This window comes from Giraffa tippelskirchi, chromosome 13 (assembly GCF_054371585.1).
Source record: "Giraffa tippelskirchi isolate mGirTip1 chromosome 13, T2T-mGirTip1v1.2.pri, whole genome shotgun sequence".
NCBI classification, from domain to species: domain Eukaryota; kingdom Metazoa; phylum Chordata; class Mammalia; order Artiodactyla; family Giraffidae; genus Giraffa; species Giraffa tippelskirchi.
In genome coordinates this window covers 96,065,497-96,093,444 of record NC_137287.1, presented here as the reverse complement: position 1 = coordinate 96,093,444, position 27,948 = coordinate 96,065,497, and the positions used below count along the sequence as shown (strand labels likewise).

The 27,948-nt window shown below is 62.8% G+C and overlaps 2 protein-coding genes and 2 long non-coding RNA genes across 30 annotated transcripts; 1 reads left to right on the top strand and 3 right to left on the bottom strand.

The window, feature by feature from the left end:
- Positions 1–18: 18 nt before the first annotated feature.
- Positions 19–2,880, bottom strand: LOC145532456 (uncharacterized). The gene is made up of 2 exons (XR_014073256.1): positions 2,763–2,880; positions 19–1,005 (listed from the first exon to the last, which is right to left on the bottom strand). It is a non-coding gene; the product is annotated as an uncharacterized LOC145532456 (long non-coding RNA).
- Positions 1,002–3,720, top strand: LOC145532455 (uncharacterized). The gene is made up of 3 exons (XR_014073255.1): positions 1,002–1,109; positions 1,730–1,914; positions 2,514–3,720. It is a non-coding gene; the product is annotated as an uncharacterized LOC145532455 (long non-coding RNA).
- UCKL1 (uridine-cytidine kinase 1 like 1) lies at positions 3,719–14,927 on the bottom strand. Of its 12 annotated transcripts, none has more exons than XM_081557372.1 (15): positions 14,582–14,927; positions 9,122–9,312; positions 8,802–8,908; positions 8,514–8,684; positions 8,362–8,433; positions 7,512–7,701; positions 7,331–7,392; positions 5,682–5,701; positions 5,007–5,105; positions 4,833–4,926; positions 4,683–4,745; positions 4,474–4,596; positions 4,226–4,333; positions 4,002–4,158; positions 3,719–3,912 (listed from the first exon to the last, which is right to left on the bottom strand). In XM_081557372.1, the coding sequence occupies exons 1-15, from the start codon at positions 14,683–14,685 to the stop codon at positions 3,836–3,838; spliced, it is 1,638 nt and encodes a 545-aa protein (XP_081413498.1). In that variant the 5' UTR covers positions 14,686–14,927; the 3' UTR covers positions 3,719–3,835. The 12 variants fall into 12 exon arrangements, with proteins under 12 accessions (XP_081413498.1, XP_081413494.1, XP_081413493.1 ...); XM_081557368.1 differs by lacking the exon at positions 5,682–5,701 and adding an exon at positions 6,747–6,763 and having other exon boundaries at positions 14,791–14,927; XM_081557367.1 differs by having other exon boundaries at positions 14,791–14,927.
- A 235-nt stretch (positions 14,928–15,162) lies between these two features.
- Positions 15,163–25,763, bottom strand: ZNF512B (zinc finger protein 512B). 16 transcript variants are annotated; one of them, XM_081557356.1, is made up of 18 exons: positions 25,659–25,763; positions 25,015–25,168; positions 23,641–23,766; positions 23,218–23,360; positions 22,831–22,959; positions 22,061–22,737; positions 21,731–21,957; positions 21,549–21,620; positions 21,309–21,455; positions 21,020–21,144; positions 20,857–20,949; positions 20,565–20,663; positions 20,314–20,484; positions 19,924–20,118; positions 19,674–19,775; positions 19,329–19,391; positions 18,736–18,834; positions 15,163–18,515 (listed from the first exon to the last, which is right to left on the bottom strand). In XM_081557356.1, exons 3-18 carry the CDS (start codon positions 23,762–23,764, stop codon positions 18,270–18,272), a joined length of 2,712 nt encoding a protein of 903 aa, XP_081413482.1. In that variant the 5' UTR covers positions 23,765–23,766; positions 25,015–25,168; positions 25,659–25,763; the 3' UTR covers positions 15,163–18,269. The 16 variants fall into 16 exon arrangements, with proteins under 16 accessions (XP_081413482.1, XP_081413476.1, XP_081413481.1 ...); XM_081557350.1 differs by having other exon boundaries at positions 21,020–21,195; positions 25,015–25,093; XM_081557355.1 differs by having other exon boundaries at positions 25,015–25,093.
- Positions 25,764–27,948: the final 2,185 nt, after the last annotated feature.

Here is a 27,948-nt window from a genome sequence, read left to right as displayed (position 1 = left end):
ACTGACAGAAATAGGACGTGACAACACGAAACCAATGTTTAATGATGGGCATTCAGAGTGATGGGCAACGGGACCTCCGCCCCTCCTGGCCCTTGTTTAGGAGGACTGAGGGCTCTGGGCGTGGCTGAAGTCCCCCCAGTGCCCTTTGCTCTCCTGTGCCCAGTCCTAGGACCCTGGGCTCTTAGCAGAAGTCGTGGTCGCAGTGTGTGGGCACGGTCTTAGGTACACCTTCCGCCTCCCTTCCCTGTCTTACCTCCCACACCCCCCGGGAAGTACCGAGAGGCAGCCCCGCCCAGCAGGTGTCCGGCGTGTGGGGCGTGGCCACGAGGAGGGGCGGGTCTGGCACGGGGATGTGGGCGGTGGCAGCGGCTCACGTCTCCCCACCCGCTCCCCCGGCAGACCTGGCGCAGGTAATCTGCCTCCAGGTAGGTTGAGCGCGGTGCCCTATCGCGTGGGCTCCCCTGCGCTGGCTCCCAGGCAGCCCGACCCCTCCCCCGCCTACGTTGTCTTCGACGTCACCGCGTGAAGCGCTTTATTCCAGGAACCCAAGCGGCAGCTGCAGCCGAAGGCCCCGCGACGGGCCAGCGGTCCCGGGAGTTCTCCTGGTTCAAGGAAACCCGGCAACAACTCGGTGAGACGCGGCCCGGAGGGGAGCGCGGGCCACGTGGGCGCGCGGGGCCGGACGCGCCCGCAGTCACCTGCCCTCTTGGAGTAGCGTCTCCCGTGTCGGTCAGCTCTGCGCGGCCCGTCCCGGCGGGAAGACCCCATCGCTATGCGGTAACCCCTGTCCCTGGCGCGACCTGTCACTCATCCTCTCCAAGTCCTGAGGACTGGGCTCCCTCGGTCTCAGGGAGGCCTCCTGCTCAGGCTCCCCAGAACTTCGAGGGGCTCCGAGGCAGCACCCGCGGCGCCCTGAACCACGGCTCCTTCCAGTCCTGTCCGCTCTCTTTCTGTCTGGGAGCGCGGCCCCCAGCAGGCCCGGGCCGGACACGGCTCGCGCTGGAACTAGAGGGCGTGGTGGCGGTTGGGGAGGGTCCAAGCCAGCGCCAGTCCCACCCCCAGACACGTGAAGCCGGGGCGGTTCTCGGCCCCCAGTTGGAAGCCAGCCGGTGAGCACCGGAGCCCAGGGCCTCGCCAGGGAACTAGCCCCACCCACCTGTCCGCCGCCCCAGCGGATGTGTCCTCGCTCTGCTCGCCAGGGCTCCCAACCCAGACCCTCCTCGGGGTCATACACCTGAGTCCCCGTGAACCCGGTTGCTAGTTGCCCTTTTCTCATCCTTCTAAGCATAGCTAAAACCCACCTGCTGCCCCCTGCCCTGTTCCTTCAGAAGTGAATCCACGGCCCCTCCCTTCCTGCCCCCACCCCGGCTCTCAGCTTGATCTTGGAGGGTCTGGAAGTCTCCTAGCACCATGCAGCCTGCCCTGCAGCATCTCTGGCTGCCTTGTGCAGGGGCTCAGCCCTGAAACATGTACAAACGACCCTTCCTGGACTCACCCTGGAGCACTTAGGGTTGTATCCAGCCAAACCCAGGACACTGGCATCTGGCGGGTTCTTCTTGACTCCTGGTGTCCCAGCCGAGAACTGAGACACCCTGATGAGTGGAGTCCTTCCCCAGACAGTACCCACCCTTCTGCCGAAGTCCATGTGCCCCTCGCTGCTGCTGGGGAGGGGGCGGCACCTCGCGGGCTGACGAACCTGAGATTGTCCCTGGATGCTCACCATTCTCAGGTTGGACAGTCCTGAAGGCACTACCCAGGCAGCTGACGGGGCTTCCGCAGGCACATTGCTCTTTGGGGTTCCTCACCCTGTATCCCAGGAGCCTCCGGACAAGTGAGGGAGGGGCTCCGGGTCTGTCCTGGCCCAGGCTCTGAGGGTCTCTCCAGGCTGCAGGCCCACCCTCAGCTACTCCCCAGGTTCGTCTCCCACCCCACCCACCCCTGGCCTCTTCTGGGCCCACAGCAGCCCAGGTGCCCAGAGAGCAACACAAGGGGCCACTCATCAGTCCCAGCTGGCACGCAGCCCGAGCGGTTTGCCTGGGGGTGGGCTTCTCTGGCCCCAGCAGCACCACCCAGTTTCTCCCCATGCTGGAAGCCCCCAATGGCTCCAGTCCTGGACCTTGAACCCTGGTGCTATTTCTGGAACTGGGAGGCTCCCTGAGGCTGGAGGAATTGCCCCTTTCTCCCAGTGGCACCCCAAAGACCCTTCATCAGGGCTGTTTGGAAGGTGACCACTTCTGCCACCCCTTGGGGGCCTGGCAGGATGTGGCCCAAGAACCCCCCTAAGCTGTGACCTTGTCTCCCGGAGATGTCTCTGTGAGGGACCTTCAGCCTGAGGGGGTAGGGCTTGGTCCTAGGCCACCACTGACTCTGGAGAAGCGGGATGAAGCTGTCCCACCCACATGCTGGTGGCCGAGTGGGGTGGGGGCCCTGAGCTGCATCACACACGTGTGTCTGGGGCCATGTGCTCTTTGCACACGCATGAGCAGATGTGGCTTTGATATCTTCTCTGGGAGCTGGTTAGCCTCTAGCCGGACTCGGGGGACCCTCCTGGGATGACCTAGTTCCTGCCCAGCTCGTCAGCTGTCTGCCTCATTTCTCATCTGGGAAGAGCTGGCCGGACAGAAGGGCATCTCTGCCTCCTTGCCTGTCAGCACTTGAGCAGGGCCAGGGCTGCTGCAGGCTCCAGGCACAAAAGCACAGGATGAATGAATGAACAAATCTGGCCCTGGAGAAAGGGTAAGAGCAGGGGGCTGTCCACTCACCAGGTTGTGGGGGAGAGGTCCCTTCTGCCGACGTCAGGGCTGTGTCGCTCCTCTGACCCTGTGCCTGGCCACCTCTGGACCAAGCTCCTGCCTTTATCTGCTGCCCTTCGCCTGGCCCCCACCCAGAGACTTCCTGTCCCCGCCCCACAACTAGCTTTTCCATGACATGGCCTTTGTGAGGGGGGTGGGGAACCAAGAGAAACCAGGAGGGCAAGAAAGAGTGAGACCAGGCCGTGAAGTGGAGGGGACGTCTGTGTGGGGGCTTCTGACAGCCCACCTGCTGCAGCTGGGAATCAGCCTCAGGTTTGTGAGGGTTCAGGCCTGCACCCTAGCGGGTGCCCTTACCCAAAAACAGTGAAGGCAGGGCCGGACGTGGTTTCTGGCCCTGAGCAGTGTGGCCAGCTCACTGAAGCACCGGCGTCTCCCCTGCAAGTGGGGCCCCTGTGGCCAGCACTAGCTCCTCACTCCTGCCTACAGCCACCTGCACACCAGTCTCCCCCCCGCTCCACCTGCTCCCCCTGCCGTGGTACAAACATGCGGGGTGCGGGGATGGGAGAGGGGAGTGGCTGTGGAGGCTGCTGACACCTTGTAAGACCCAGAGCCCTAGGTCCAGGCCAGGTGGCCACCAAGGGCTTGTCTAGCAGGGCCAGGAGCTGCAGGTCCAGCTCTGCCCTGTCCTAAATGTGGCCAAGCCTGGACCATGAGGAAAGTCAAGTACAAGACCAGGATCCCTTGTCCTGCAGGGGCTGGGGGCGGGAGGAGGCAGGGCCCTGACCAGAACCCAGTGGAGGGCAGGCTTCCTTGGTCCTCTCTCTGCATGGGGACCTCACAACTTGAGGACTGGGGCAGCCCTGGGGCCCGCTCCCCAAGCCAGGTCCAGATGGGACAACAGTCCTGGGCCCCGCTCACTGGCTGCGGCTTCCTTTTCCTAAAGCTTTATAAAATGTTTAGACAAGTTACATGGGTAACACGTTTTTTTTAATTAAAATAAATTAACATCTTTACTCTGAGCCTCAGGGGAGACTAGAAGGCGTGGGGAGTTGGGGCAGGTGGGTGGCTACCCGGGTGGGTGGCTACCCAGTGGATCCTTCTTCGTCGTCGCTCCCGTCGGGGACAGCGTCGGTCCCGAAGTAGCGATCACCGAAGTTCCCTAGGGGAAAAAGCAGGTCCTTGTGGTGGGGTGTCAGGCCCACCTGTCCCCCACCCCCGAGTGCCACTGAGGAGGCCAGGCAGCCTCACCGATGCCGGGGATGATGCGGAAGAGGTCATTGACGCGCTTGTCTACTGCTGTGGTGATGATTCTAACGCGGGGGAAGGCATAGGCCACAGAGTGGACGCCCATCTCCGCCATGAGCAGCGACAGCAGGAAGATCTTGTCCTCGGGCACGTCGTGGTCCTGCGGGGCGGGGGAGCTGAGTTGCCGCCCAGACCCGCCCTGCCACACACCCCCCGACCACACTCACCAGCAGCACCCGCACAGCCATCATGGCCGCCGCGCCCGTGGACACTGTGCAGTCCATCAGGATCACGTGGTCGTCACTGATGTCCTTGGGGAGCCGCAGGTAGTGGAGCTGCAGGAGGCCCCAGGGTCAGGGGGTCCCTGAAGGCCGCACCAGGGCTCTTGGGGACTCCACCCCCGCCCCCTCCTCGGGCTCCATCCGTACCCCGCCCTCCCCGCGGTTCCACCCCCTCACTCCCGGGGGCCCCTCACCTCGGGCTCCCCAGTGAGCTGGTTGGTCTGGATGAGGATGGTGCCAATGCGCACGTCCTTGCATACGGCCCGCAGCGCAGGCTCCATGGTCTCGCCTGCCCGCAGGATAGACACGCCTGTGATCTGGGGGACGAGGTTGAGCTGGTGAGACCGTGCCTCCCCGCCGCCCGTTTCCACCCGTCTCCCGCTGCAGACCGGGCCCCTGGTACCTGCTTCCCCGCATAGCACTTGCCCGCGTAGTCCTGACCTTGTGGGGTCTGCACCACGCAGTCCTGTGCAGGGCGGGATGGGGGCGTGAGCGTGAGGAACCTCTTCTCCCCCTCCCCCCTACCCAGCCTCCCCCATCCCTGTCCCCGGACCTGGAAAGGCAGGAAGGAGAGTGCGTGCTCGATGAGCAGCCGCATCAGCCTCTTAGAGTAGAAGATGAACTCGTCGCGGCTGGTTTCCCGGTCTCTGCGGGTGGCGGTCATTCGCCGGGTTAGGGAAGGGCGGCTCGCCCGCCCGCCATGCCCTGAGGAGGAGGGAGGGCTCACCTGATGATGGTGTGCATGCCCCGCACCTGCGGCGTGCTCTTGAGGACACTAAGCGTCCTGGGCAAGGGGTGGCACTGGTGCGCCGAGGCCAGAGCAGCCCTGAGGACACAAACCGATTGGGAACTCAAGGAGGGCATTTCCCCCAGAGCCCTATCCTCCCGCTGCAGACATGGGGGCGGGGGGGGGGCGCAGTGGTGGTGCGCATTGCAATGTGCCGGGTGGGGGCTATCCTCCCAGTAGCTGATCTGGAGGAAGGCCCCCATTCCCGGATGCCCTCCCCTGTAACAGCCACGCAAGGGTTAAAGGACACGGTGGAAGGCAGAGCAGCTGACCGTTAGGCAGGAAGCAGGGGTTGCGGCCGAGCCTCCCTCCCCGCTCCAGGTGCCCTCCCGGTTCAGGTCCTGGCAGACGAATCTCTGCCCCCAAGCTGGGCACCTGGTCCTCAACCTCAGGACCCCTCTTCCAGGGTAAACAGCCGAGCTTTGAGGCCAAACCCCGCCTAAGTTTCCCCAAGGTGATGCACGGCCCCCTCGGGAGAGGGGCCGAACTGCCCTCCCAGCCCCTGCTGCCCCGGCCTGGAGCGGAGAGGGGCGGGGCCTGCGGGGAGGGGCGGGGCCTGCGGGCGCGGGCACACAGCTCGCGGGCAGCACCACGGCCAGAGCACTCTGTCCTCACAGATCCCAGCGCAGCTTCCTCTGCCCGCCAGGTGAAGAGGCGAAGAGTAGGTCAGGGAGGGAACAGGGCAGGAAACCCCAGGGTTTACAAAGAGGAAAAGAAGAAAGAGAAAGACCACTTAGCGGCAGCACCGTGGTCTCCGCAGCCACCAGCTGGCCTGGGGAAGAGCAGGAGACTGGGGGAAAGGGGAGGGGGGCGGTCGCAGGAAGACCCCGCAGCCCGCGCCCCTGGGCCTGCGAGCACCCGCAAGTCCACAGCAGGCGGCCCTGCAGGTCCCTTCCACCCAAGGCAGCCACGCTTCCTGGAAACTTTTATGTCTCTGAACCAAGGCTTCCGCCGGAGCCCTGGGCTGGGTGAGGCAAGCGGAGACTGATGCGTGGGCAGGAAGCTGTAGGCCGGCGACTGGCCTGGAGGCATTTCCAACGCAGCTGGAGCTCGGAGCTTGGTCTGGTGCTTCCCGGCTCCGGCTCCGGCTCCGAGACTGCTGCGTAGGGATGGGGCACCACCTCCGCCTTGTGGGCGGGAAGGGCACTCAGCCCAGAACTCCTGAGGGCTCCACTTGGCTCTCTGCGCCTGGCCTCCAGTGCCAGGGTGGGCCAGCATCCCACGGGGGGTAGGGTGGGGGGGGTGGGACACAAGGGCAGGGAGGTGCCTCACCACCGCTTAGGGGAGTAGACTGGCTTCTTGGCTCAAGCAGAGAAGGGGCAGACCCAGGCCCTCTGGCTGCAGGACGGGCTGGTGGCACTGCCCTGGGGCCCAGGAGTGCTGGTCAGGACAGCTGTGCCCTGGAGTCGGACCGGATACAACCAGCCCCAAGTCAGATAAAAGCCTCCAGAGAGGTCAGGGTGCTATGTGACATCAGGCAGGTCCTTTGACCTCTCTGGGTCTGAATTACCTGGCAAGGGCAGGTAGAAGCAGTGTACGGGCCACCACACCACCCCTTCTGTGCCTGGGGCAGGGCCACTACAGAGGGTAAGCATGGTGGGAGGGGACAGCCCAGACTCCAAGCTCCCTGTGGATGTTGGAAATGCCTCCATCTGCGCAGACAGGTGTGGGAACTCTTACCTGACACTGAGCTCACGCTGCGGCAGCGACAAGGAGACACAAGGGAATGGGGTGGGTGTCAGAGACGGCAGCACTGCTCACCTCAGTCACGGGACGGCATGGCCTGTCGCCACCGCGTGCCTCAGCCAGTCGGGCCACCCCCACCCAAGAGCAGACACACCATAGCCCCGGAGGGGAGGGTCCTAGGGGCTGCCTTCCACGGGAGAGGGTCAGCTTCCTGTGGTCTGACATGGGTACCTCTGGGCGGGATGTCAGAGCCAGGACCCCTGTAGCCCTGTTCCACAGGCCTCAAGCACCCCACTGTGAAGCCAACCCCAGGGGTGGGTGGCTCCTGTGGCCGGCCTGCGGTGTGTGACCTTCTAGGATTCTTGGGACAAGGGACTCGGTGCCAAAACCCCAGTCACCCAGAAGGGCTGGAAGGGATAGGCTGTACCCGTCCCTGCAAGGCCCACACTGCCTCAAGGAGCCCAGCTGCCCCTGGCCAGTAAATATGGGACTGCTTGGGCAGGTGGCCCTGGGCGGTGGCAGTGGGGGGCCGGCTGGTGGGGCTGCGGGGTATGGGAGCGGTGCCAGCTGTGGCTCACCTCCTCCAGCTGGCTGTGCACGTGCTGCACAATCAGGTCAATGGCCACTGTGTTCCCGCTCCCTGGGAGTGAAGGGGGAGGGTGAGGTCCTGCCCCCACTCTTCGGGGAAGCAGGAGGGAGGATAAGGTCTGGCTGTGCCCCCCGTCCCCACCTCCCCGCCAGATGGGCCTGCAGGCTGACCTCGGGGCACCACGATGTCCGCCACACGCATGGTGGGCTGGATATACTGGTCGAAGGCAGGCTTCACAAACTTATTGTACTGCTTGATGACGCCCTCGATGTCCCGGCCCCGCTCGCTGATGTCACGGCGCAATCGCCGCACGAGGCGTATGTCGGAGTCCGTGTCCACAAAGATCTTCATGTCCAGGAGCTATGGGGAGTGGTGGCAGTGAGCAGCTGAGGGCCAACACTGGCAGGGCAGCACAGGCCACAGGGGATGGCCTCCGGCAGAGACTCTGGCCTGGGTGTGGGCTCATGAGTGGACCAGGCCCTCAGGACTCCTCTGGGGCCTGGATGGTGTGGGTGCAGGGGGAGGGTGTGGTGTGGCTGAATGTGTGTCTGGTGTGCATCATGTGTGGAGCGTGTGTGTATGCACGGCACGCAGTGGGGTTCGCAGGGCCTGAGCACACTCACACTCGGGACCAGCACAAGCAGGAAGGCCTAGGGCAGAGCCAACCATGCATAGACCTCGCTCAGGGCAGGGAAGGAGCCATCCGCAGCCTGATTGGAGGGTGTCACATGTGGGGCAGCTGCCCAGAGCCTCCCAGGGGATAGGATGCCCTTGCGAACAGCGCTCACATGGGAGGCTAGTTCCCTGCCAGGTAAGAACACACACGTGCACACACACACAAGTGAAACTACCCCCACAAATGTGGCTCTGACCTTCGCAGCCACGTGACGCAAAGGGGCTGGGTGAGATTCAGGAGACAAGGCAGCTCACCCAACCCTCAGGACAGGAACCGGGATGGAAGCACGTTTAAGGCCAGTCCTGCAGGAGGACCCAGGTCATCCACCTGGAGCCTGTCCTCACCTCCAGCAGCGTCTTGTCGGCAAAGGCCATGATTCCCTCGAAGATGATGACATTTGCACCATACAACGTTTTCTGCAAAGGAACCGTGTGTGTCGAAGCAAAGCGGCGTGGGGCCCCGGCGCCAGCCCAGTGCAGCCAAACCCACAGCCTACCCAGTCCTTCTTCCGGCTGTGGGTGGTGAAGTCATAGATGGGCACCTTGACGCTCTTGCCCTGCTTGAGCTTCTTGAGCGTGGAGATGATCAGGTCGAAGTCAAAGGCATCTGGGTGGTCAAAGTTGAAGTTGTTGTGGGCAGCCTGCTCCTGCTGCTGCCTGGTGAGCACCTGCGGCAGAAGGGAAGGGAGGAGCTGGAGGGAGGGGCCGCTGCAGGCTCAGGTCCCAGGCCAGGACAGGGGCCAACGAGCCTCCCAGAGGCAGCCTGCACCACAGGGCACCCGCACCTTATAGAAGGAGTCCATGGACAGCAAGACCACCCAGGGCACATCCAGGGCCTCGATGATCATTCTGGCCACTGTGGTCTTCCCGGAGGCACTGCCACCTCCCAGACCTATGGGTGGGGTGGAGACCTTGAGCACAGTGGCCCAGCCCAGCTCACAGATGAGTCCCAGTGGTGCCCGCCACTCCCACACAGCCTCTTCTGACCTGGACCGAGGGGCCCAAGCAGTACTAGTCACAAGACACCAGCGCAGGCGTTGGACTTCGAGGTGGGTCCCACCAGACAGTGGCCTTGGCCCACCCCTCCCGCCACAGCTGTGCTCACCAATGGCAAAGGCCTCCTTGGACTGGGTGCCATGCTCATTGTACCATGGCGGCCGCCCTGCCGTGTAGATGGTACGCTTGCTCGTGCGCAGGAGGGGCGGCTCGGACTTGCACTGGCTGGTGGTGCGCTTCCTCGGCGAGCGTCCCGTGCCCACAGGTGGGAGCAGCCTGTCCAGGGACTCCGAGTTGCTGCTGTGGGGGAGGGGGACACGGTCGTCTTGGCCCAGGGCCATCAGCCCCCAACCACCCCACATCGGGCCGGTGTGACTAGTCCACGTGGTGCCCCCATGCACGCACATAGGCATGGTGAAAGTGGGTGGACTTGAGTAGGGGCACAGCACACCTGGCTGCAGCCCATCCATCCAGGGGACAGCGGGGGACACCAGGGGAGTGCTGTCCTGGCCCAGCTCTTCCTCCCACGTGGACTGGGTGTCAGGGAGATGGGAGGTGGTCACGCCAAGGACAGTCAAGACCCATCAAGGACTGTGTTCCTTCCCCCGACATGCTCGGGGCAGCCCTCTCCTTTTGTGAGACTCAATCCCTGCCATCCTTCAGGGCACAGAGGGAGGGGCTCCAGAGAGAGAGGATGGAGCAGGAGGGAGACCCAGGGCACCGTGCCAAGTACAGGGAAGATGGTGGAGGCCCCCAAAGGCTGCACTTGAGGTGGGGTGGAAACCCGACCTGAGGGAGGGAGGCAGAACCCACTGGTGCCTGCTCCAGCAAGCAGAGCTGTGCTGACTTCTCGGCAGGTTTATACCCCAGAAGGGCACGGACATGATGCTTAGCTCAAGGTCCCAAGGCCTGAGGGGACAGCAGGGGAGACTCAGATTGTCAGCCTGGCCAAGCAGCCAGACAGGAGACAGAGACTAGAATGCAGAGCCCCGCGTGAAGGTGGCCCTAAGCGCAGGACCAGCTTAGGGAGAAGGCGCTTCCAGTCATTGCCTGAGAGAAAGAGGACAGCTGACAGCGTCAGCTTGCAGACCCACCCCAGAGACACTGAAAACAGGCTGACAATCCAGGCAGGGAACCAGGGTGCTCCGGACAACCTGGGTAGGACATGTCCACCTGCAGCCGGAGCCCCAGTGATGGATGTTGCTCAGATATGGGTCAAAGCCTGAGAAGGAGGCACACACTGAAGGCGTCCTCGAGGTGCCATCAGGTGAGAAGGCAGAGTGCCACAAGCCGTAAAGGCCAGCACACGCCTGTCAGGTGGAAGCACAGACAGCAAGCAGCAGCCTCAGCCACCAAGGTCAGAGGCAAGGACTTCAGGTGTGCATGTTTTATGAGCACATGTCCCTTTGTGATCAAAAACCAAACCAATCCTTGGTCTGCCCCCAAAGCTCGCTGTCACTGCTATGGCCTGCCTTCGTGGCCAGGACAGGGCACTGCAAAACTCGCCTTGGGGAGATGTCCCCAGGAGTGCAGAGCCGTCTGGCTCACTTCAGGATAACCTAGCATTCCCCTGGCGTTCCCAGCTGTGTGGCTCCCAGTGCACCCAGTGTTGCCAAGAGGCAGGAGGGCAGCGTCTGTGCACACGTGTGTGTATGGAGGGAGGGAGGCGGGGGGAGGAATTAGCTCAGGGGTAACACGTGACAAGTCACACCAGTGGCTTCCAGGGCACAGAGGGCCCTGTCAGCACAACTGAAGCAGCTGAGAACCGTCAGCTGGATGTGACAGGAGGTGCAGCATTGTCCCAGGGGACACAGAGCGCCGGGCTGCCTTGGTGCTCTGTCATCTGACAGCGTGGGTGGGGAGCAAGCCTGGGTTCCCTGGCCTCTGCCCCCAGTGTCACCTCTGCGGCTCTGAGGAAGCAATTACGACGCATCTGTGGAGCTGAGCACAGACCACACAGCAGGACACCCAGGTGACGGGGCAGGGCCGGCTTGCCCGGCGTCACACTCCACCAAGCTGGGCGTCTCCAGACCCTGGTCGGAGGGCACTGCTGGCCGTTCTGCTAGCTGCGCTTGGCCCCCCCTCAGCAGTGAGCACAGGGCCTCAGGGCTCACACATAGCTGCCCCCCACCTGCAAGCAACCCCCAGGCCCTGGAGGTGACCTCTGGCCCGTAGCCCGGGAGGGGAGCTCCACACGCCCCCAGAGAAAAAAGTCCAGTCTTTGCCTTCTACTTGGAAAGGAAACGCCAACACAGAAAGCCGGGTTTGCAGAGGAGCAGAGCCTCTCTGCCCCAACAGACCAGCCATCGTGCCGAGTGGGCTCTGGGACAGATAGGCCGCCTTGTGGGACCGGCGCGGGACGGGAGGCCTGGGCAAGTGCTACTCCCGTCCCCCAACTTTTCCCTCCAAGCTGGGGCCCCAGCAGGAGCATCACCCTCTCTATGACTGACCCTCATTCCATTGAGGTGATGAAGACTGCCACCACCACAGCTCCGAGGCCTGCGGTGCTGACAGCCTGGGAGGGATGACTTCTCAGGGAAGAGCTGAAGGTAAGCAAGGGTGACCTTGCCAGAAAGCCGCCCACCAAGGGCTGGTGATGGGTCTGAACAGCATCCGGCCCGCAGCCAAGTCAGGCCCCACCACCTCCCCAAGTGTCGGGCTCTCCGTTCACTGCGCCCTCCAGAACAGGCCTCTCCCCACTTTGGCAAGAGAACAACCTCTGATTTGGAAAGTCATGCAAGGCCTCACCTGCCTGCTCTCAGATGCCAGGGTGCTGCCATCGGCAAGGACTAAAGGCAATGTCAACCCAGAGGATTACAAACCATAATGGACACAGGTCGGCCGAAAACTGAGAGCCCCACGCATAGCTGACATCTGCAGGTGGCAGGCCTGCCTGGCTGCCTGGCCTGTCTGCCCTGGTGTCCACCAGACAGCGCGCGGGGCTGGGGGTAGCCGAGACACAGTGAAGATAGGAATCCTCACCAGAAGACGGCAGGCCTATCACTCACCTGCCTTCTGCTCCGAGGGTCCAGCACCCTGACACCCGGATACCAGGGTAAGCTGGGGGGATGCTCATGGCCAGGACACGAGGTAGACCAGGACGGCAGGATGACCCCAGGTGTGTGCAGGGGTGTCCCTGCACTGCCTCTTAGGCCCCCAGCAGTCCCCCAGGACAGCTCAGGAGCCCCCTGAACTGCCCCTCCATGGGTGGGCAACACAATCTGTGAGGAGCTGCAGTGAGGTCCGAGCCCTGGCTGGCAGAGGCTGCCCACTGGGAGTCGGGGGGGGCCAACAGGTGAGAGGCCCCAGGAGAAGCAACAGCACTCACCACCAGCCTCAGGGGCCGAGGCCACAGGCATAAGAGGATCACCAGCTTGGGGCTGTGCACTGGCCTGATATTTATAGCACTGACCCTGCCGAGGAGAACAGCCAGGCAGACTCAGGCCAGCATCGGGGTGAGCTGCCCCTCCTGTGCTCAGGCTGGCATGCTGCCCAGCCAGGGCTGGCTGAGAAACCCCATTTGGAACACCTTGGAGAAAGTCCCGGACCCCACCTCCCAGGGGCTGCAGGGCGCACGGCCCCCAACCCCAAGACAGGGAAAGCAACAGTGTCTTTAGGCTGAGCTATCAGCATGGAGCTGAGCTGCGCACCCCATCCCTGCCCCAGGTGCCTCCTGAAAGCATAAACAACCTGAAACTCTACCCCCCTGAGGCCTCCTCCAAGAATAACTGCCCGCCCCTCCCCCCACCCCAGGAAGGCTCCAGCACATCCCTTAAGGCCACCATCAGTGCTCAGTGCTTCACTAGGGTCATAGCCACGCCCCAGGCCAGCAGCAGGAGGAAGAGCAGGCCCTCTGATGTGTGGCTGCCGTATTCACTCACATCCCCGGTCCCCAGCCTCCTCCCTGTGATTAATGCAGTCCATACACCAGCTTTTCTACTCTGCTTCAGGGCCCAGAGGAAGCCCATTCTAGGCAACACCTTGGGGTAACAGGTCTGCCCCCACCCACAAGGAGCTGCTCCCTCCCGCCCCCACCCTACCCGCCCTGCTCAGTCTCAGGGCTGCGCGGAGGGGGCCCTGAGCCCCATCCTGCTTTAGGAGAGTTGCCTGGGCAACTGAGTAAAAGGAAGTCAGAGGAGGAGGGAGTGGCTGGCCCACTGGGGCCTGGCCTGGGGGTAGGTGGCCCAGACAAGCTCAGGAACAGAAATCAGGGCAGAGAGAACTGGGGCAGGGGGGCTGCAGTCCTAAAGGGGTTCAGTAGGCTCCAGGGACTTGCAGTCGCCACCCCACCCACTGGGAATCCCCCTACAGGAACCCCTCCTTCCCGTTGCTTTGAGCACGTAAGCCAGCTTCCTTCCACTAGCCCAGTGGCAGCCCCCAGACCTGTGTCCACCTGGACCCCACCAGGAGACAGCCCAAAGGGTGCTCACTCGTCCACCAGCACCTCCAGTGCAAAGGAAAAGTCAGTCCCTTCCAGAAGGCCAGGCACACAAGAAGCCTTCATGTCAGACCGCAGAAGGCAAAGTTGGGCCGAGGTCAGGAGAGAGCCTCAGTGCGGAGGCACCTGCACAGACACCCAGACAAGGAGGGGAGGCAGCTCTGGTACCTTCACCGTGGGGGTGGGGGGTGGGGGGGGCGTGCAGGGACTGCTGGGGTAGGGGGAGCACGTCCTTGAGGAATATGCCAGAGAAGGCAGGGGTGTAATGAGAAATTCTCCCAGATGTCCAGAGGCTCCAGGGCCACTCCATGGGGCTCTGTGGGAGAATGTGCTGGTCTCTGCTTACTGCCCACGGGCCCTGGCTCCCCTCCTGTCCCCTGGGGACCACACTCTTAGGAGGAAGACCACTGCCACCCTGGCCCCACCAGGGGCACCTAGGTCCACCACTCGGTCTGTGCACCAGGCAGGGCCGCCAGCCGCTGCCAACCGATGTCTGCAGAGGGCGCTCTTCTCAAGAGCTTATCTGGTCTCCGACACATCAGATTCTCTGGAACTAACAAGTGTCACAGATTCAAGTCCCTCCTCTTCTACCCTGTCATCCGAGCCAGGATCTCAGTCACTGCTCACCAGGAGGCCGTGAGCCTGGAGGGACAACAGAGGCTCCTTCAGGCGCAGGGGGCCTGAGACCCTCTCCCTGCTTGCCCAGCAGCTCTGCTGGCAGCGCCCAGTCCTGAGCAGTCCAAGCCATGGCACTTGGGCACTTTCCAGACAGACCGCCAGGCTGAAAAGTTTTTCTTTGGATCCAGCCTGTGGCCAGCGCTGGGTCAGGCGGGGAGGGGGGGGGTGGGGCGGTGTTCAGTCCCGGAAGTGAAGAGCCAGCCCTCCCCTGAGCGCTGCTCTGCCTTCTGGGTCCCGGCCCCAGAGGCTGTGAGCGGAAGCTGCCTCCCCAGCCAGGGGACAGACCCCCGCCTCCCCGCCACAACGTCCCCTCCTGCAAGGCCCCCAGAGCCGTGACCGTCCGGGTGCCTAGGCGGAAACTGGAAGGCACCGTGCACCGCACCATCCAGGATCACGACCTCTGGCCTCAGCTGGGAGGCCGAGTCTCTACGGGTCCCGGAACGAACTGACCACCTGGGAGCATCCGGCGGGCTAACAGTCCAGCCCGGGCCTCGTAGGCCAGGCGCTGCGTCGGCTCGGGACAGAACGAGCCCCCACACGGGCCCTGCCCGCGGCATTCCGTGAGGGCCCTCCCCCGCCAGGCCACGGGGACCGTTCGCAAGTCCAGGCCCAGATCCCTGGGCCGCTCCTCCCACGGAACACGAGGGGCGCGCTGCGCCTACCGGTCCTCGCACGTGGTCTCGCTCTTCCCCTCCGGCCGGTCTGGCCCGTCTCCAGCCGCGAGGGGCGGCGGCGCCGGTCGGGGGGCGTCGGCTGACGCCGGGGGCGCAGCCATGAGCTCGGGGGCCTCTCCGTGGGCGGGGTGGGGCGGGGTGGGGCGGGGTGGGGCGGGGCTTGGGGGACGGCCGCTCAGGCTGTCGGGAGCTATGGTTCAGGGCCTGGCGCCGCGCGCCCTCGAGCGCGCTCCGCGGACTACAAGTCCCACCAGGCCACGCGCGCCCCGCAAACTACAAGCCTCACGAGGCCTGGCGGCGGGTGTTGCAGGTAAGGACCCCAGCCCATGCTTTACCACAAACTCGGCTGCACAGAATCGCTGAAAAAAAATCAATAAACATTTATTTGATACAGTCATTTTTAATACATACAGTTGATGGCCCGCCCCGAGCCACTCCCGGGACCGGGGCGGGGACGAGGACCAGGGACAGATGGTCACAAGGCGGGCAGGGCCCGAGCTCACCGTCAAAAACATCTTGCAAATAAACACTTTGTAGATAGAATATATATGTATATATATGGTTACAAGTGATAGCTGGAACCTCTCTTTCAAAATGCACTTAATACGGAGAACTGGCATTAAAAAACCCAAACCAAGAAACCCAAAGTACAGGCAGGAGGTGCTGGCTCCCCCAGAACCCCAGGCCTTCAGGACAACTGCCTGGGGCCCACGGAGGACAACACACAGGGACAGCCCTCCCCTCTGTGGGTCAGGGTGCACCCATTCTTTCCCTTCCAAACCAGAGGGACAGGAGGGGGCTACGGCCGGGAGGGCCATCAGTCACACCAGGGGACACTCATCTGCCCTTGCATGAGCAAAAAAAAGTGCATCCTACTTTGTGTGAAATTTCGGTCCCTTGAGTCAACCCTTTCCTGATCTCAGGGCAAGGGGGGTGGGCTGGGCCAGAGGTAGATCTTTAGAAAGGGACCTGGCATTGTGCCCTGGGCCTGGGGTCTCAGACAGGGTCCATGCCCACCACACGGAGGGGGTTGTCTGCCACTGGGTCCCTCTCACAGAAGATGTCAATCAAGGCTAGGTGACTACCTGGCTGCACTCCCACCAGAATGGGACGTGGACAGATTCCACCAAGCCACCAGGGGCTCCACTGCCGTGGGAGGGTTCTACAGACCAGCTTGTCACTGCCACCCACCAGCCAGAGCATGGATGAGTGGGGAGGGGAAGAGGAGAAAGGGGTCCCCACCCAGCAGTCCCCACACCTTAAAGACAGAGAAGGGGGTTAAAGTGCTAAACATCAAGTTACCCAGGACCCCACTTCTTCCCACACGTCTGGTAAGGTTCCCACATCAGAGATCGCACGTGGATGGCAGGGGTGACAGTGAAACTCATCCCCCAACCAAAACCAGCCCCCACTCCCCAAGGGCCAAGTACCTGAGAGGCCGGCTAGGCGGCCATCCCCTGCAGAGGTGCTGAGGTCCAGCCTCCTCCTGCCATCGATGACAAGGACAAAGTGCAGGTGGGGCCCCACCAGCGCCTATTCCCTGGCACCATCCCACAGCTGCCCCTCCAGTGGTGCCCACCCACCTCTACCTCCACCAGCCATACACCAGCGACAGCCAGGAATACAGGAAGGAAAGCCCTCCTGCCTGAAGCTGTACTGCCTGCCTCGATGTTTGATGCTGGATTTCCTGCCCCTGCCCAGGCCTCTACCTGCCGATCAGATCAGGTGCATGTGAGTAGGGGGAGTCCACATTTCCACATCCCCTCCCTAGCACACAGGCCAGGACTGCCCAGGGTCAGAGCACTCCGGTCAAAGGAAGAAGCTAGAGACAGGCAGTATAGCGCCTCGGCCCCCAAGCCTCCTGGCAGCCGTCTCCCTGGTGCAGGGTGAGGAGAGCTGAGCCCACACTGGGCCCTCCTCTCCAGGGGTGGGATGGGGACAGGAGCCCGGGGGCAGGTGTGCCCAGTTAGCATGGCCTCCCTGAGCAGGGGAGAGACCCCAGCCCAGCCCCCAGATCCACCGTCGGCACCAGGAAACCCTTAGCACCAAAATGTTAGATTGTGGTGAGTTTTTGTATAAAAAACAGAATTAAAAAAAAGGTTTGTTACTTGTCACAGCAACGAGACTGGCATCCACTACACCCAGGAGACACACGCACACAACCAAATATCAAAATTCACATCATCCAGGATCGGCAAGGCCAAGCCCTCAGCCCACCCCCACCCCCCAGTAGAAAACAGCCTCCTTCCAAACCTACAGCTCTGAAACCCTCCCTGCCCCAGCAACGCCATGGCAGAAAGGTGTGGCTGCATCCCCAGTGCCCTGGACTCCACTTGACCCAACCTACAGACCTCGCTGTCCTCAGGGCACTCAAGGGAGCCAAGACAGAGCCCTGGTGCTGCCACCAACTTACATGACCTCAGCCAAGTTCCCACCCTGGCCTTCGGCTCTCACATCAAAAAGCCACACAACCAGAAACGAAGGAGCAGGTAAAAAAGGAGGAAGGAGGCTCCCACGGGAGCTTGGCCATGGGTCAACCCAGGCCAGCAGACAGAGGCTGCTTCCCACAGTGGTCACTACTTAAGCCAGGCCCCAGGTCCCCACTCCACAGGCCTGTGGGCCCCAAGTGACCCTGGAACCCAGACTGGCCCTCCCTAAATACACTGGGCTATGTGATCTAGGCCAGTGGTGTTAGCGAAGCTGGGGGCTGAGGCCAGAGCTCACTTCACGCAGCTCCTCAGCCCTGCTCAGCAGTTCTGCGATGGCAGAAGAGCCTCTGCTGGCCTCAAGCAGGGAGCACTACTGGGGACAGCGGAGCAGGATAGCCTCCCCCATCTTGATGGACACAGGCCAGTGGGGCAGGGGCCTGAGCACAGCAGGGGTTGCACAGCAAGGGAGGGTGGGCCTAGAGAGGTAGAGCGCAGAAGTGCAGGAACCAAAAGGCAGTGGGGCAAGAGTAGGGTGGGCCATCAGGTCAGCACGGTAGTTGTCGGACTTGGGGTCTGTCCTGGGAGGTAGCTGGGGGTGCTGGGGTTCCAGTGTCGGGTCAAGAGGTGAGGCCGCTCAGGTATCCTCATCAGCCCAGAACAACGGGCTACCCAGGGACTCCCAAAGCAGATGGGGCATGGAGCTCGTGTGCCAAGGGCCAGAAGGCCATCCGCCTGCTCCGCAGTGCCCGCCACCTGAAGCCCTGGCTGTAGCCCTTCCCCCACCACCCATGATGGTCCCTCCAGACTATTGCACTCCCCAGCTGCCCGGCCCTCCTGGGAGCCCCAGCCCAGGGCATCCTGCGGCAGCCTGCATGGGAAGGGGCTGCCTTCAGGGAGGAGAGGGCTGCCCACTGCTGCTGGACAAACAGGCAGGGTAGGGGTGGAGACCTGGAGGGCAGGAGGCTCTGGTGCCCCACCCCAGACACAGGGGCCGGGCCAGTGTGGGGCCAGGCCCCACCCACCTGCCAGGCTCCAAGCTCACTTCTCGGGTGCCTTGCCGGCTCCCACCTTCCGGCCAGTGGAGCCCCGGGCCCCCTTGTCTCTGCCTGCTGGGGGCCAGTCGTCCTGGCGGGGAGGCGTCCCGGGGGCTGGCTCCTCGGAGGGCCGCTCTTTGGGCTTGCGGCCCCGCTTCTTCCCGCCGGCTGGACTCTTCTCTTTCCTGGGCACAGGGGAGTCCACGCCCTTGTGTCTGGGAGGCGGGTCTGCCGAAGTGCGGAACCAGTTCTGAGAAAAGAAGCAGCAGTGGAGACCCTGGGGTCTGGGACACTGGAAGGCAGAACAGAGGGGCCCTAGGGTCTTGGGCACCCAAGCTTCCAGGGAAGCCACTCTGAAGAGAAACCAGAAGATTCCTCAACAGTGGCCACTTGCTCAAGCAAAGGCAACAAGAGCTGTCATCCCGACCCCCTCCTCTGCCCCTCCATGGGGCCAGTCTATCCAGCCGCACCTCCGCGTGGGTCTTGAGGATGTGGTACTTGACGCCGCTCTCGGAGCTGAATTCCTTGGGACACAGCAGACAGCAGTACTTCCCCACCAGGTGGTCCCCCTGTAAGGTATACGGTAGTCCAACCCCCAGAGGTTGGCCCCCACCCTGGCCCTTGGAGGACCAGAAGTTCCCAGATGCAGCCAGGACCCCCACACCTGTGAGGTTTGTCTGGATGGGTGCCCACTGGGTGGGCTTCACAGACCCACAAGGCTGCTGTGGCAGGACCACCAAGGTGCCCTGGCTTCAGGGGAGCACAGTGAGGGTGGCAAGAGGCAGGTGCTCCAGGGAAGGGTCACAGCCCATTGCCAAGGGCACCAGCCTCAAGAGGGGCCAAGCCTCGACCACCCACCTGTATCAGCACAGATGAAGAGCCCATAGACAGGACCAACCACAACTGACTGACTTACGGCTGGGCTGAGGCTGGAGGGACAGTGTCCTGGGCTGTGCTGGCCCTGGACCCCAGAGGGCCAGGGGGACACACAGGATGTATGGGGACCCTGGGGAGCAGCTGGGAGCACCAAGCACATGGCTGAGGGGAGGGCCTGGGCACTGACCTTGCTGCAGCTGGCCAGGTGGGCCTTGAGGCCGGACACGCTGGAGTAGATGGCTTCACAGCACTGGGGGTGGGAGGCGACCGTGGGGGCAGGCTCTCCAGCAGGAGCCCACTGACCACCGTGCACCCCTTGCCCAGCCCAGGGGGACCTGGGGCCCATCTGAGGCAGGTGGGTGGATGTGATTCCAGGAGTCAGAGGGTGTGGCAGAGTGAGCTGCTAGGGCTGAGGTCAAGGCCTCTCTGCCTATGAAACTCGGGTCACATGGAAGGCTCCCCACAAGGCCAGCCCTGGGCCCTCTGTCCTGAGTCCCAGAGCTCCCACGCCTGCCCAGCCTGCCCAGCTCACATCGTTGGGGCAGTTGACATGGCCTTTCTCCTTGACCTCGTTCTTCCATGCCTCCAGCAGCTCGGGGTTCAGCACAGGAAGGCCTGGCCGCGTGTAGTTGAGCTACAGACACAGCAGTTGACAGGGTGAGCTGGAGGTGACCCAGACATCCATTCTCCTCCATGGATGGGAAGTCTGCACCCAGGAGGCTGGCAGACTGCCCAGGTTCCTCCCGGGGGCCTTAGGCTCAGAGACAGGGAGGAGGGCTCACCCGCGCGGTCTCAGGCACCAGGTCGTCCTTCATCCGCCGCTTGGTCCAGTCTCGGGCCAGCTCGTCCTCTGCGATCTCCTGCAGGTGGAACACAGCGACCTGGGCCGACGTGCGGCGGATGCGGCCGCTGGGAGTCCGCTCCACACCCAGTGGGTCCTCAGCCTCAGGGGCCTTGTCGGGAGGCTCCTCAGAGGGCTGTGGAGGGGGAGGCTGGGTGAGCCGGTGAGTCACGTGGCATGTGCCACACAGAGAACACAGGAGAAAGCAGGCTGGGGACACAGACACCCATCACAGGTTCATTCCCTGCTGACACACCAGTCCCCCAGGAGGGAAGAAGGAGCCCACAGGGCAGGTGCCTGAGGAACAAGCATCCAGGCTATGGCCACTCACCGGGGCCGTGTGCTCTGAGCGCACGTGGTAGTCATGGCCTGCTTTGGAGCGGTAGGGCTTGCCGCAGTGGGTGCAGGGGAAGGACGGGGTCTCCACTTCACAGGGCGGCTTTCCGCAGCGTCGCTGATGGTACTGGTAGCCCATGAGACTAGAGAAGGCAGCCCCGCAGCCCTGGGGTTCCGGGGTGCAGGTGAGTGTGGCGAGCAGCCAGGCCACATCCACCTGGCATCCACACCCGTGGGCCCACTCACCTCTTGGGGGCAACGCAATCGGCCCATCTGCTTCAGCACCTTCCGCAGCCGCTCTCGCTCCTCCTGCTCGCTCCCCTCTGAGGCCTCGGCATCAGAAGGCTGAGGGGCAGGCCAGCCTCAGTGCCCCCGCCACCACAGGGCCCGCCCCTGCCCGGGGCCACAGATGTCCCTAGTCAGGCACGGGAGCCACTAAGCTGTGCTAGTGAGGCCAGCGGTCAGAGCCGGGCAGGTGGGGGGAAGGAGACCCCCGGCCAGTAGGCAGCATGGACGGCAGCTGGGCCCCGGGGAATACCTTGGTGCTGTGCTCAGCCATGGTGTGGTAGTTGAGGCCGGCCTTGGACTTGAACTGCTTCCGGCAATGCTGACACTTCAGTGCATCCTGCAGCTACAGACAGGCATGCTGGTGAGAGGTCGGTCCTGGGGTGCCTCCCCTCCCAAGCTGGGGGCAGCCCTACCTTCTGACACACTTCCATGTGCTTCTTAAGTCCCACGAGGGTCTTGCGGGTGACCACATTGCAGGTGGGGCAGACAGCCTCCCCCCGTTCGTGGATGGCCCGTTGCCACTGCTCCTCAGGGCCACCTGCAGGGCAAGGCCAGGGCCTCAGGTGAGGGGCACGAGCTCCCAGATGACCTTAACGCCAAGCACAAAACCCAACGCCCACACTCAGTCCCTGTCCCCATGGTTCAGGATCCACCCTCATCGTCAACACTTGGGCTGTGTCTTGCCACTCAGCAGCCCCCTACCTGGGGCTGGGTGGGTCATAGGAGCCGGCACCTCCTTGCTGACAGCGCTGGTGGGGGCTGGCCCCTTCTTCCGCGTGTCCTCAGGGCCTGGGCCCTCCTGCTTCTTGGCCCGATGGATGCGGGCTTTGTCCTCTGCCTTGGCCAGCCCTGTGTACACAGGCAGGGAAGGTAGGTGTAGGCCGAGGGTGTGGCCACAGCGTGTGTCCGGCCCCGAGGGTGCCTGGCTAGTCTAGGCCTCACCTTTGAGTCCAAAAGTCCCTGAGATGGACGGCTGCTCACCCGTAAACTTCTTGGGTGTTTTCTGTTTCCTTCCTGACTCAGGAGAGAGAAAACAGAGGCCAAGACTCTGGTTAACCATTGGTAAGCTCAGGCTGGCTGTCTGCTGGCCTCACCCTGGCCACTGCCTCCCAATCCCATCTTACTGTGCTTTATGCGCTCTGCACCCTCCTCAGGTGGGGACCCAGAGCCTGGAGCCCTTGGCACCTCCTTGCCCCCTGAGGGCCTGCTGCCCAGAGAAAGGGGGCTGCTGCTGTGGTCTGTGCTCAGCTGGAAGGCCGAGCTCTGCTCTGGGGTGGCTGGGCCGTACTCCCCGTTCTCTGGCCTCACGTGCTTGGGCGGGATGGGGCAGGCATCCAGGCCATCCGCAGTCCTGCAGGGAGCAGGGAGGAAAGACAGGAGGGCCTGCTCTGGGCCCTGTTACCTCTGGACTGCCCTGAGGACACCCAGTCCCAACCCAGCAGGAGCCCCCATACCTTTTCTTACCACTGCTCCTCCCTGCAGCCCGAGGAGCTTTGTTCTCAGACTTGGTCAGCAGCACCACCTTGCAGGGTGGCGTGTGTCTGCTGATGGCAATGGGCCTGCTGACCGTCACTGGCTTACTGACCACGATGGGCCTGCTGACCGTCACTGGCTTCGCAACTGGCACGGGTTTTGTAACTGTTACAAGTTTTGTCATCGGCACCGACTTGTTGATGGTCACTGGTTTGGTGACTGGCACCGGTTTGTTGACTGTCACTGGCTTGGCAATTGGTACAGATTTGGTGACTGGTATAGTCTTGTTAACTGGCATGGGCCTAGTGACCGGCACAGCTTTAGTGACCGGCACGGGCCTGCTGATCGTCACTGGTTTGGTGACTGGCACAGGTCGGCTGACTGTCACTGGTTTGGAGACTGGCATGGGCCGGCTGACTGTCACTGGCTTGCTGATGCCAATGGGCTTGCTGATAGTGACAGGTTTGCTTACTCCAATGGGCTTGCTAACCCCAACTGGCCGACTGACAGTGACTGGCCGGCTGACTGGCCCAGGCTTGGGGGCAGGCAGAGGTCGGTCCATGTGGTTCCAAATCCGGTGCTTCTCCAGCTGGGTCTTGGAGGTGAATGCAGCCTCACAGAAGGGGCAGGGAAAGGTCAGCCTTTCTGAGATAGCACCCTGGATGGAGAGGGCAGACATGGACACTCCCAAGCCAACAGCCAGGGCAGGGTAGGCCCCAGGCCTCCCCTTCCCCAGGCTGCAGTCCCTTACCCCTTGGCACCGCTGGTAGTGGTACTTGAGCCCGTAGATGCTGGGGAATTCCAGCCAGCACCCGGCGTTTGGACACTTTACCCTCGAGTGTGCCTTGAACTCGTCTTTCCATTGGTTCATCAGGGAGAGCTAGGCGTGGGAAAGGCCAGGCTGCTGACCCTGCAGCCACCCAGGCCTCTACCGGCTAGCCCCAGATTCAGTACTGTCTCTAGGCCTGCAGGACCCCCACATGTGGTCCACTGGCCCCGTCTCGAAGCCCTCGCGCATGGAGCAACAGGCAGATGAGGGCAGATGGCTCAGCGCTAGACCCACAGCAGGCAAGCCCGGCAAGGCAGTGGGCTTCCAGGCACACCTCGCAAGAGCCCACCCAGCCCTCAGGGAGCTCACGGGAATGTCTCGGAGTGCCTGATTCTCAGCTTTTGGACGCCCCTTTTTCTTCCCTTCCGTCCTGTCGCCAGCTGGACTTTCCAGGTCAAAGCAGAGTGCGGCCTGGCTGGGCACCATCTGCCCAGCCCGGACCACTGGCAGCCCTGCAGCACACGACACATCAAGGCTCAGAGAATGCATTCCCCTCAGCCTCATCCGCCAGCCAGGGGGCTGGTCCTGCCTGGAATGAGCCTCATGTTCCCTGCACTCACGGAGACAGGGAAGCAGGAGGCTGTGGTCCGCTTTGGTCAGGAACCCTGGGCCCCGGCTACCCCCTCCCCAAAAAGCCTCTCAGGAGGCCAGGCTGGGCACCCAGGAGCCTGACATCCGGGGAGGCCTACACCCAGCACTGGCCACCCAGGACCACTGGCCGCCTCCTCTTACCCAGCTTTGGGGGCTCATGGAGCACAGGAAGTCGGACCTCGTTCCGGCTGCCATCCTTCCCAGGCCCGCTCCTGCTGGATCCTGGGACCCGGCGGCCTCCTCCAACACAAAAGGGATCGGTCATCTCTGCAGAGCAAGTGGACAGACCCGCCGGGCCCACTCAGGACCTGAAAATGGGCTGTCCTTGATCCCACCCCCAGACAGGCCCACGCTCTGGCCTGAGGAGGGGGAGCCTGCTGGCCTGTGCTTTTAGTCACAAGGGAAAGGTTGGGGGTTGGGGGGATTAGTTCTGGTTTAGGGGAGGGGCTGCCCAGCCAAAGTCTCCCTGGATGGCCAGGAGACACCATCAGCTTGGAACAATCTAGCCCTGTCCTGAGATCTTCACCTGCTCCAGGGGGCTCCCTGTCTCCAGACAAACCACCCCAGACAGCCCCTGGAAAGGGAGGCCAAGGACACCCCTCGGGAGCCAGTTATGACACCAGTGTGGCTGCGGGTCACAGCTGTGCTGGCCTGGCACCTAGGAACACCTTCCCCCACATCCCCGCCCAGACCCAAGGCCATGCTTGGGACCTGAGCCGACACCCTTGCATCCTTCTCCCCAGGACACGGTCTAAACAGCCAAGGTGGACGCTAAGGGCCCCCACCCTCCTTAGCTGCACACATACCTTCTCCAGTCCCTGTGCCAGCAGAGCTGCCCTCCCGGAGCCTCTGCTCCACCTCGTTTCCAGCCACAGCCCCTCCAACCAGATGGACGCCTCATGCTGGACCCCTCCACCACTCCTCACCTGACTGGCCTCCTCGCCTCCTCCCTCAAGAAATGTTCTGTCCCCAACCTACAGGCCCACCAGCCCCACTCCAGAGACCACCGACTCTGAGAGCTGGGGCGACTCTGAGTCCAGCCCTGTTGGGTCCTCCCACAGGGACTCTCAGGGCCACAGAAAGTGGTAGGGGTATGTGGGCAGGTGATCCCTCCTCGATGATTTCTAACTAACTTCTTTCTGTTTTTTTTAGGTCATGCCACATGGCATGTGAGATCTTAGTTCCCCGACCAAGGATGGACCCTGGAAGTGTGAAGTCTTAACCACTGGACCACCAGGGAAGTCCCCTCACTAACTTCTATCAGAGAAAAACGGAAGGATCTGCTGTGCCTAGGAGGTCCAGAGGCCCTCTGGGCAGGCTGAGGTCAGAGATCAGGGCAGTCACTACCCGTGGCCACAGGGTGGCCTGTATCCAGGGCCTGAGGGAATCGGGTAAGGGTCCAGAGGGCTCTAAGCAAACTTCTCTGGAAGTCCTCACACTGATGTTTCCAAGGAGACAACCCAACAGCAGTCACCCCAACCCCACGATGACCCCAGCAGCCAGTAGTGTGGGTACCTGCTGAGCCCGGCCTTTCCAGTCCTCCTCCAGCCTGGGTGGAGAATTCAGAGTTGGGTGGTCGGGGGCCAAAGCTGGCCTAGGAGGCAGAGACCCTCCTTCCATCCAAGGCCTGTGACTCGCGCTCCAGAAGGAGAACGGGCTTCTACCCTCCCTGAGGAGCCAGCAGGGTCGCAGAGGTGGGACCCTCACTGGGGTAGAAAGGAGTGCCACGCGCTGACCGCAGGCGACGCTGGAGGCGGGACCGCGGTCCAGGCCGCTCAGCCTGGGACCCCGGCCTAGGCCCGGGCGCGCGGATGAGGCCGGCCAGGGGACGCACACCTGGAGGCTGGCCTCGCCACCCACCTGTCACCTGCGGCGGGTGTGGGCCCGGCCTGGCCTCGGAAGGGCCGATCCCGCGAGCCTGGGGGGGGGGGGCCCAAAGGCAGTGAACCAAAATGGCGACTTTTTCTGGAGAAGGAGGAGGCAGGGACGCGGCGCCGACGCGGGGCGCAGGGCGAGGCGCGGGGGTCCGGGCGCGGCGGGGGCGGCGGGCGGGGGCTCGGGGCCCGGCCCCCCCGATTTGCGCGCGGGGTCAGGGTCGGGGGCGCGGCCAGCGCGGGGGCCGCCCGGGGGCGCGGCCGAGGGCGCGGCGGGGCGCTTACCTGCGGCGCCCAGCAGGCCGGGGCCGGGCGGAGGCCGGGGCCGGGCCGGGCCGGGCCGGGGCGCGGGGCGAGGGGCGCAGGGTCCAGGCGGCGCAGGCTGCGCGCCGCGCTGCGCACATGCGCGCTCCCGCCCCTCCCACCTTTGACAGTTTTACTGTTGGGGGGAGGGGGCGAACTCTCGCGGTATTCCTGCTGCTGCTCCGCGATGGGAGAGACGGGTCGGGGGAGGGGGCCCATTCGGCCATTCCTTAGCCCGGTTGCCTGTCCGTTCCCTGCTTGGGCTGGGCCGCCAAGGCAAAGTGGCCAGTGACGCCTCCGTCGGGCCGGAGGCGGTTTTCAGACACTGGGGTAAACTGAGGCACGGTGGGGCGCTGGGTGCTGTCCCAAACCCAGCGCGTACGGATGGAAGCGATTAGGCATCTCTACGACCTGACCCGGGGAAGGTGTGGCCATGAAGCCCGTGCTCTTCTGGGACCTTGAACTCCTGGCCCCAGGGGCCTTGAGCCTGCCAAGCAGGATCCAGCCTCTTTTACAATCAGCCTTGTAACCACGTCTGCCTGTAGCCACCCTCGGGAAATGGCCTGGCTCCTGGCAGTGCCCGAGTACTTTGAGGCCTATGGGCTTTCTCAGGGTTACTGATCATCCTCTTGATAATTTGGGGGGTAGTCCTAGACCAGCCACCGGTGCCTTGCTCCTCTGTGCCCCAGAACTGGGCCCTCCGCGGGGCTGCTGGTATCAGGTCTGGATGTGACAGGGCACCCACCTCACCACAACTTGGAATGAATGAAGTAAAGTAGGGGAGTAGTTTGGAGCCGGAGGCACAAAGAGCTCCCCCTTCCCTGAGGCCCTTTCCGCCTCTTCTGCTTGTCCACACTGGAGCAGGTGCGGCTGCACTTGTGGGCAGGGCGCAAAGCTCATGGGCAGATGTGCATCCTGTTCTCCCAGGGACCCATTGGAGCTGCTTCTCTCAAGGCATGTCCACTCTGGGGCAGAGGCAGGGCTGGGCCCTCTGTGGTGGTGGGGGGGTCAGTCAGTCCTTCCTTTGGAAATCAGAGCCAGAGAGGCCTGGGTGATCCCTCCTTAGTTCACTGTGCCTACCCTGGGGTCAAGACCTGCAGGATTTTGGGAGGTAGTCACTGTGTATGCCCTGAGGTGCGTCCAAGGCTACAGCTTTCCCCGTGTAAGTCTGCATGTGAGGCATGTCAACCCCTCTGTGTAGGTGTGTGTCTGCGTGACCACATGTGTCAAGCCATCAGGCTGTCAGGGTATGTCTGTGTCCCATGCTAGGTGGGAAAGATGCATGTCATATGTTAGTACCCAAATGGTTGTCCAGGTCTTAGTGGGTGTGTGTCCAGGCCACAGGGCAACATGTGATGTTGAGTGTATTGTGTGTGGGGGGTGCACTGTGCCTGGTGTTTTCTGTGTGTTAGGAGGTCACAGGATGCTGGGACCCTGTGTGTCACTGTGTTGTACATCTGGACACAGGTGTCTGTGTGTCTCTGTGTTGGTGCATATGTGTCCATGCTGCAGGGGCCCCTCTGTTAGTATTTGTGTGTGCCTGGTTGCTGTGTGGCTACGTATGGGGGCAAGTACTGTGACCCATGTGTTTCTTATGTCAGGGCATTACCTTGTGTGAGGGGCTAAATGGGGACCCCCAAAAGACAGTCATTTCAGGTTGCTGGAACCCATGAGTGGGACCTTATCTAGAATGAGGGTTTTGCAGACGTGATAAAGTTAAGGATCTTGACATGACAAGATCATCCTGGCTTATCTAGGTGGGCCCTACCTCTCAAGGTAAGTGTCCCTGTAGGAGGGAGATTTGACATAGAGGTGATGGGACCCCAGAATTCAGGATGGAATGGTGTGTCCATGAGCCCAGGGATCCCCTGGGGCAGCCCCTAGAAGCTGAGAGAGACGAGGAGGTGTTCTTTCCTGAGTCCCGGAAGGAGTGCTGCCCAAGGATTTCAGATTTGTGGCCTGTAGTACAATGAGAAAGCTGGTTTCTGTTGTGTTAAGCCTCCTCGTTGTGGTCATTTGTTAAGGCAGCTCTAGGAACCTAACACACCTGCCTCTGCATCTGAGTGCAGCCCACCTAGCAGCCAAGGCAGGCAGGGTCTTGGTTGGGGCAAACAGGTGGTCAGCCAGGGTGGGACACCACTGCCCCCTAGTGGCCCCAGCTGGAGGCAGGTGCTCAGGGCAACCTTCCTCGCAGGCCCAGGCTTGTGCCCCCTACCAAGGCTCTGAGCAGCACCCCCACATGCCTGGATGGTCCCAGTCAGATACCACTCTC

Coding starts and splice junctions, on each gene's coding strand:
- ZNF512B (XM_081557350.1), bottom strand. CDS start 23,764: ATGACCGATCCCTTTTGTGTTGGAGGAGGCCGCCGGGTCCCAGGATCC. Junction 21,958..22,060: donor AGGAGCAGTGGTAAGAAAAG/GTATGGGGGCTC, acceptor TGCTCCCTGCAG/GACTGCGGATGGCCTGGATG. Junction 21,621..21,730: donor TGCAGAGCGCATAAAGCACA/GTAAGATGGGAT, acceptor CTCCTGAGTCAG/GAAGGAAACAGAAAACACCC.
- UCKL1 (XM_081557367.1), bottom strand. CDS start 14,903: ATGGCTGCGCCCCCGGCGTCAGCCGACGCCCCCCGACCGGCGCCGCCG. Junction 7,702..8,361: donor CCGACAAGACGCTGCTGGAG/GTGAGGACAGGC, acceptor CACTCCCCATAG/CTCCTGGACATGAAGATCTT. Junction 4,927..5,006: donor GGCATGCACACCATCATCAG/GTGAGCCCTCCC, acceptor CGCCACCCGCAG/AGACCGGGAAACCAGCCGCG.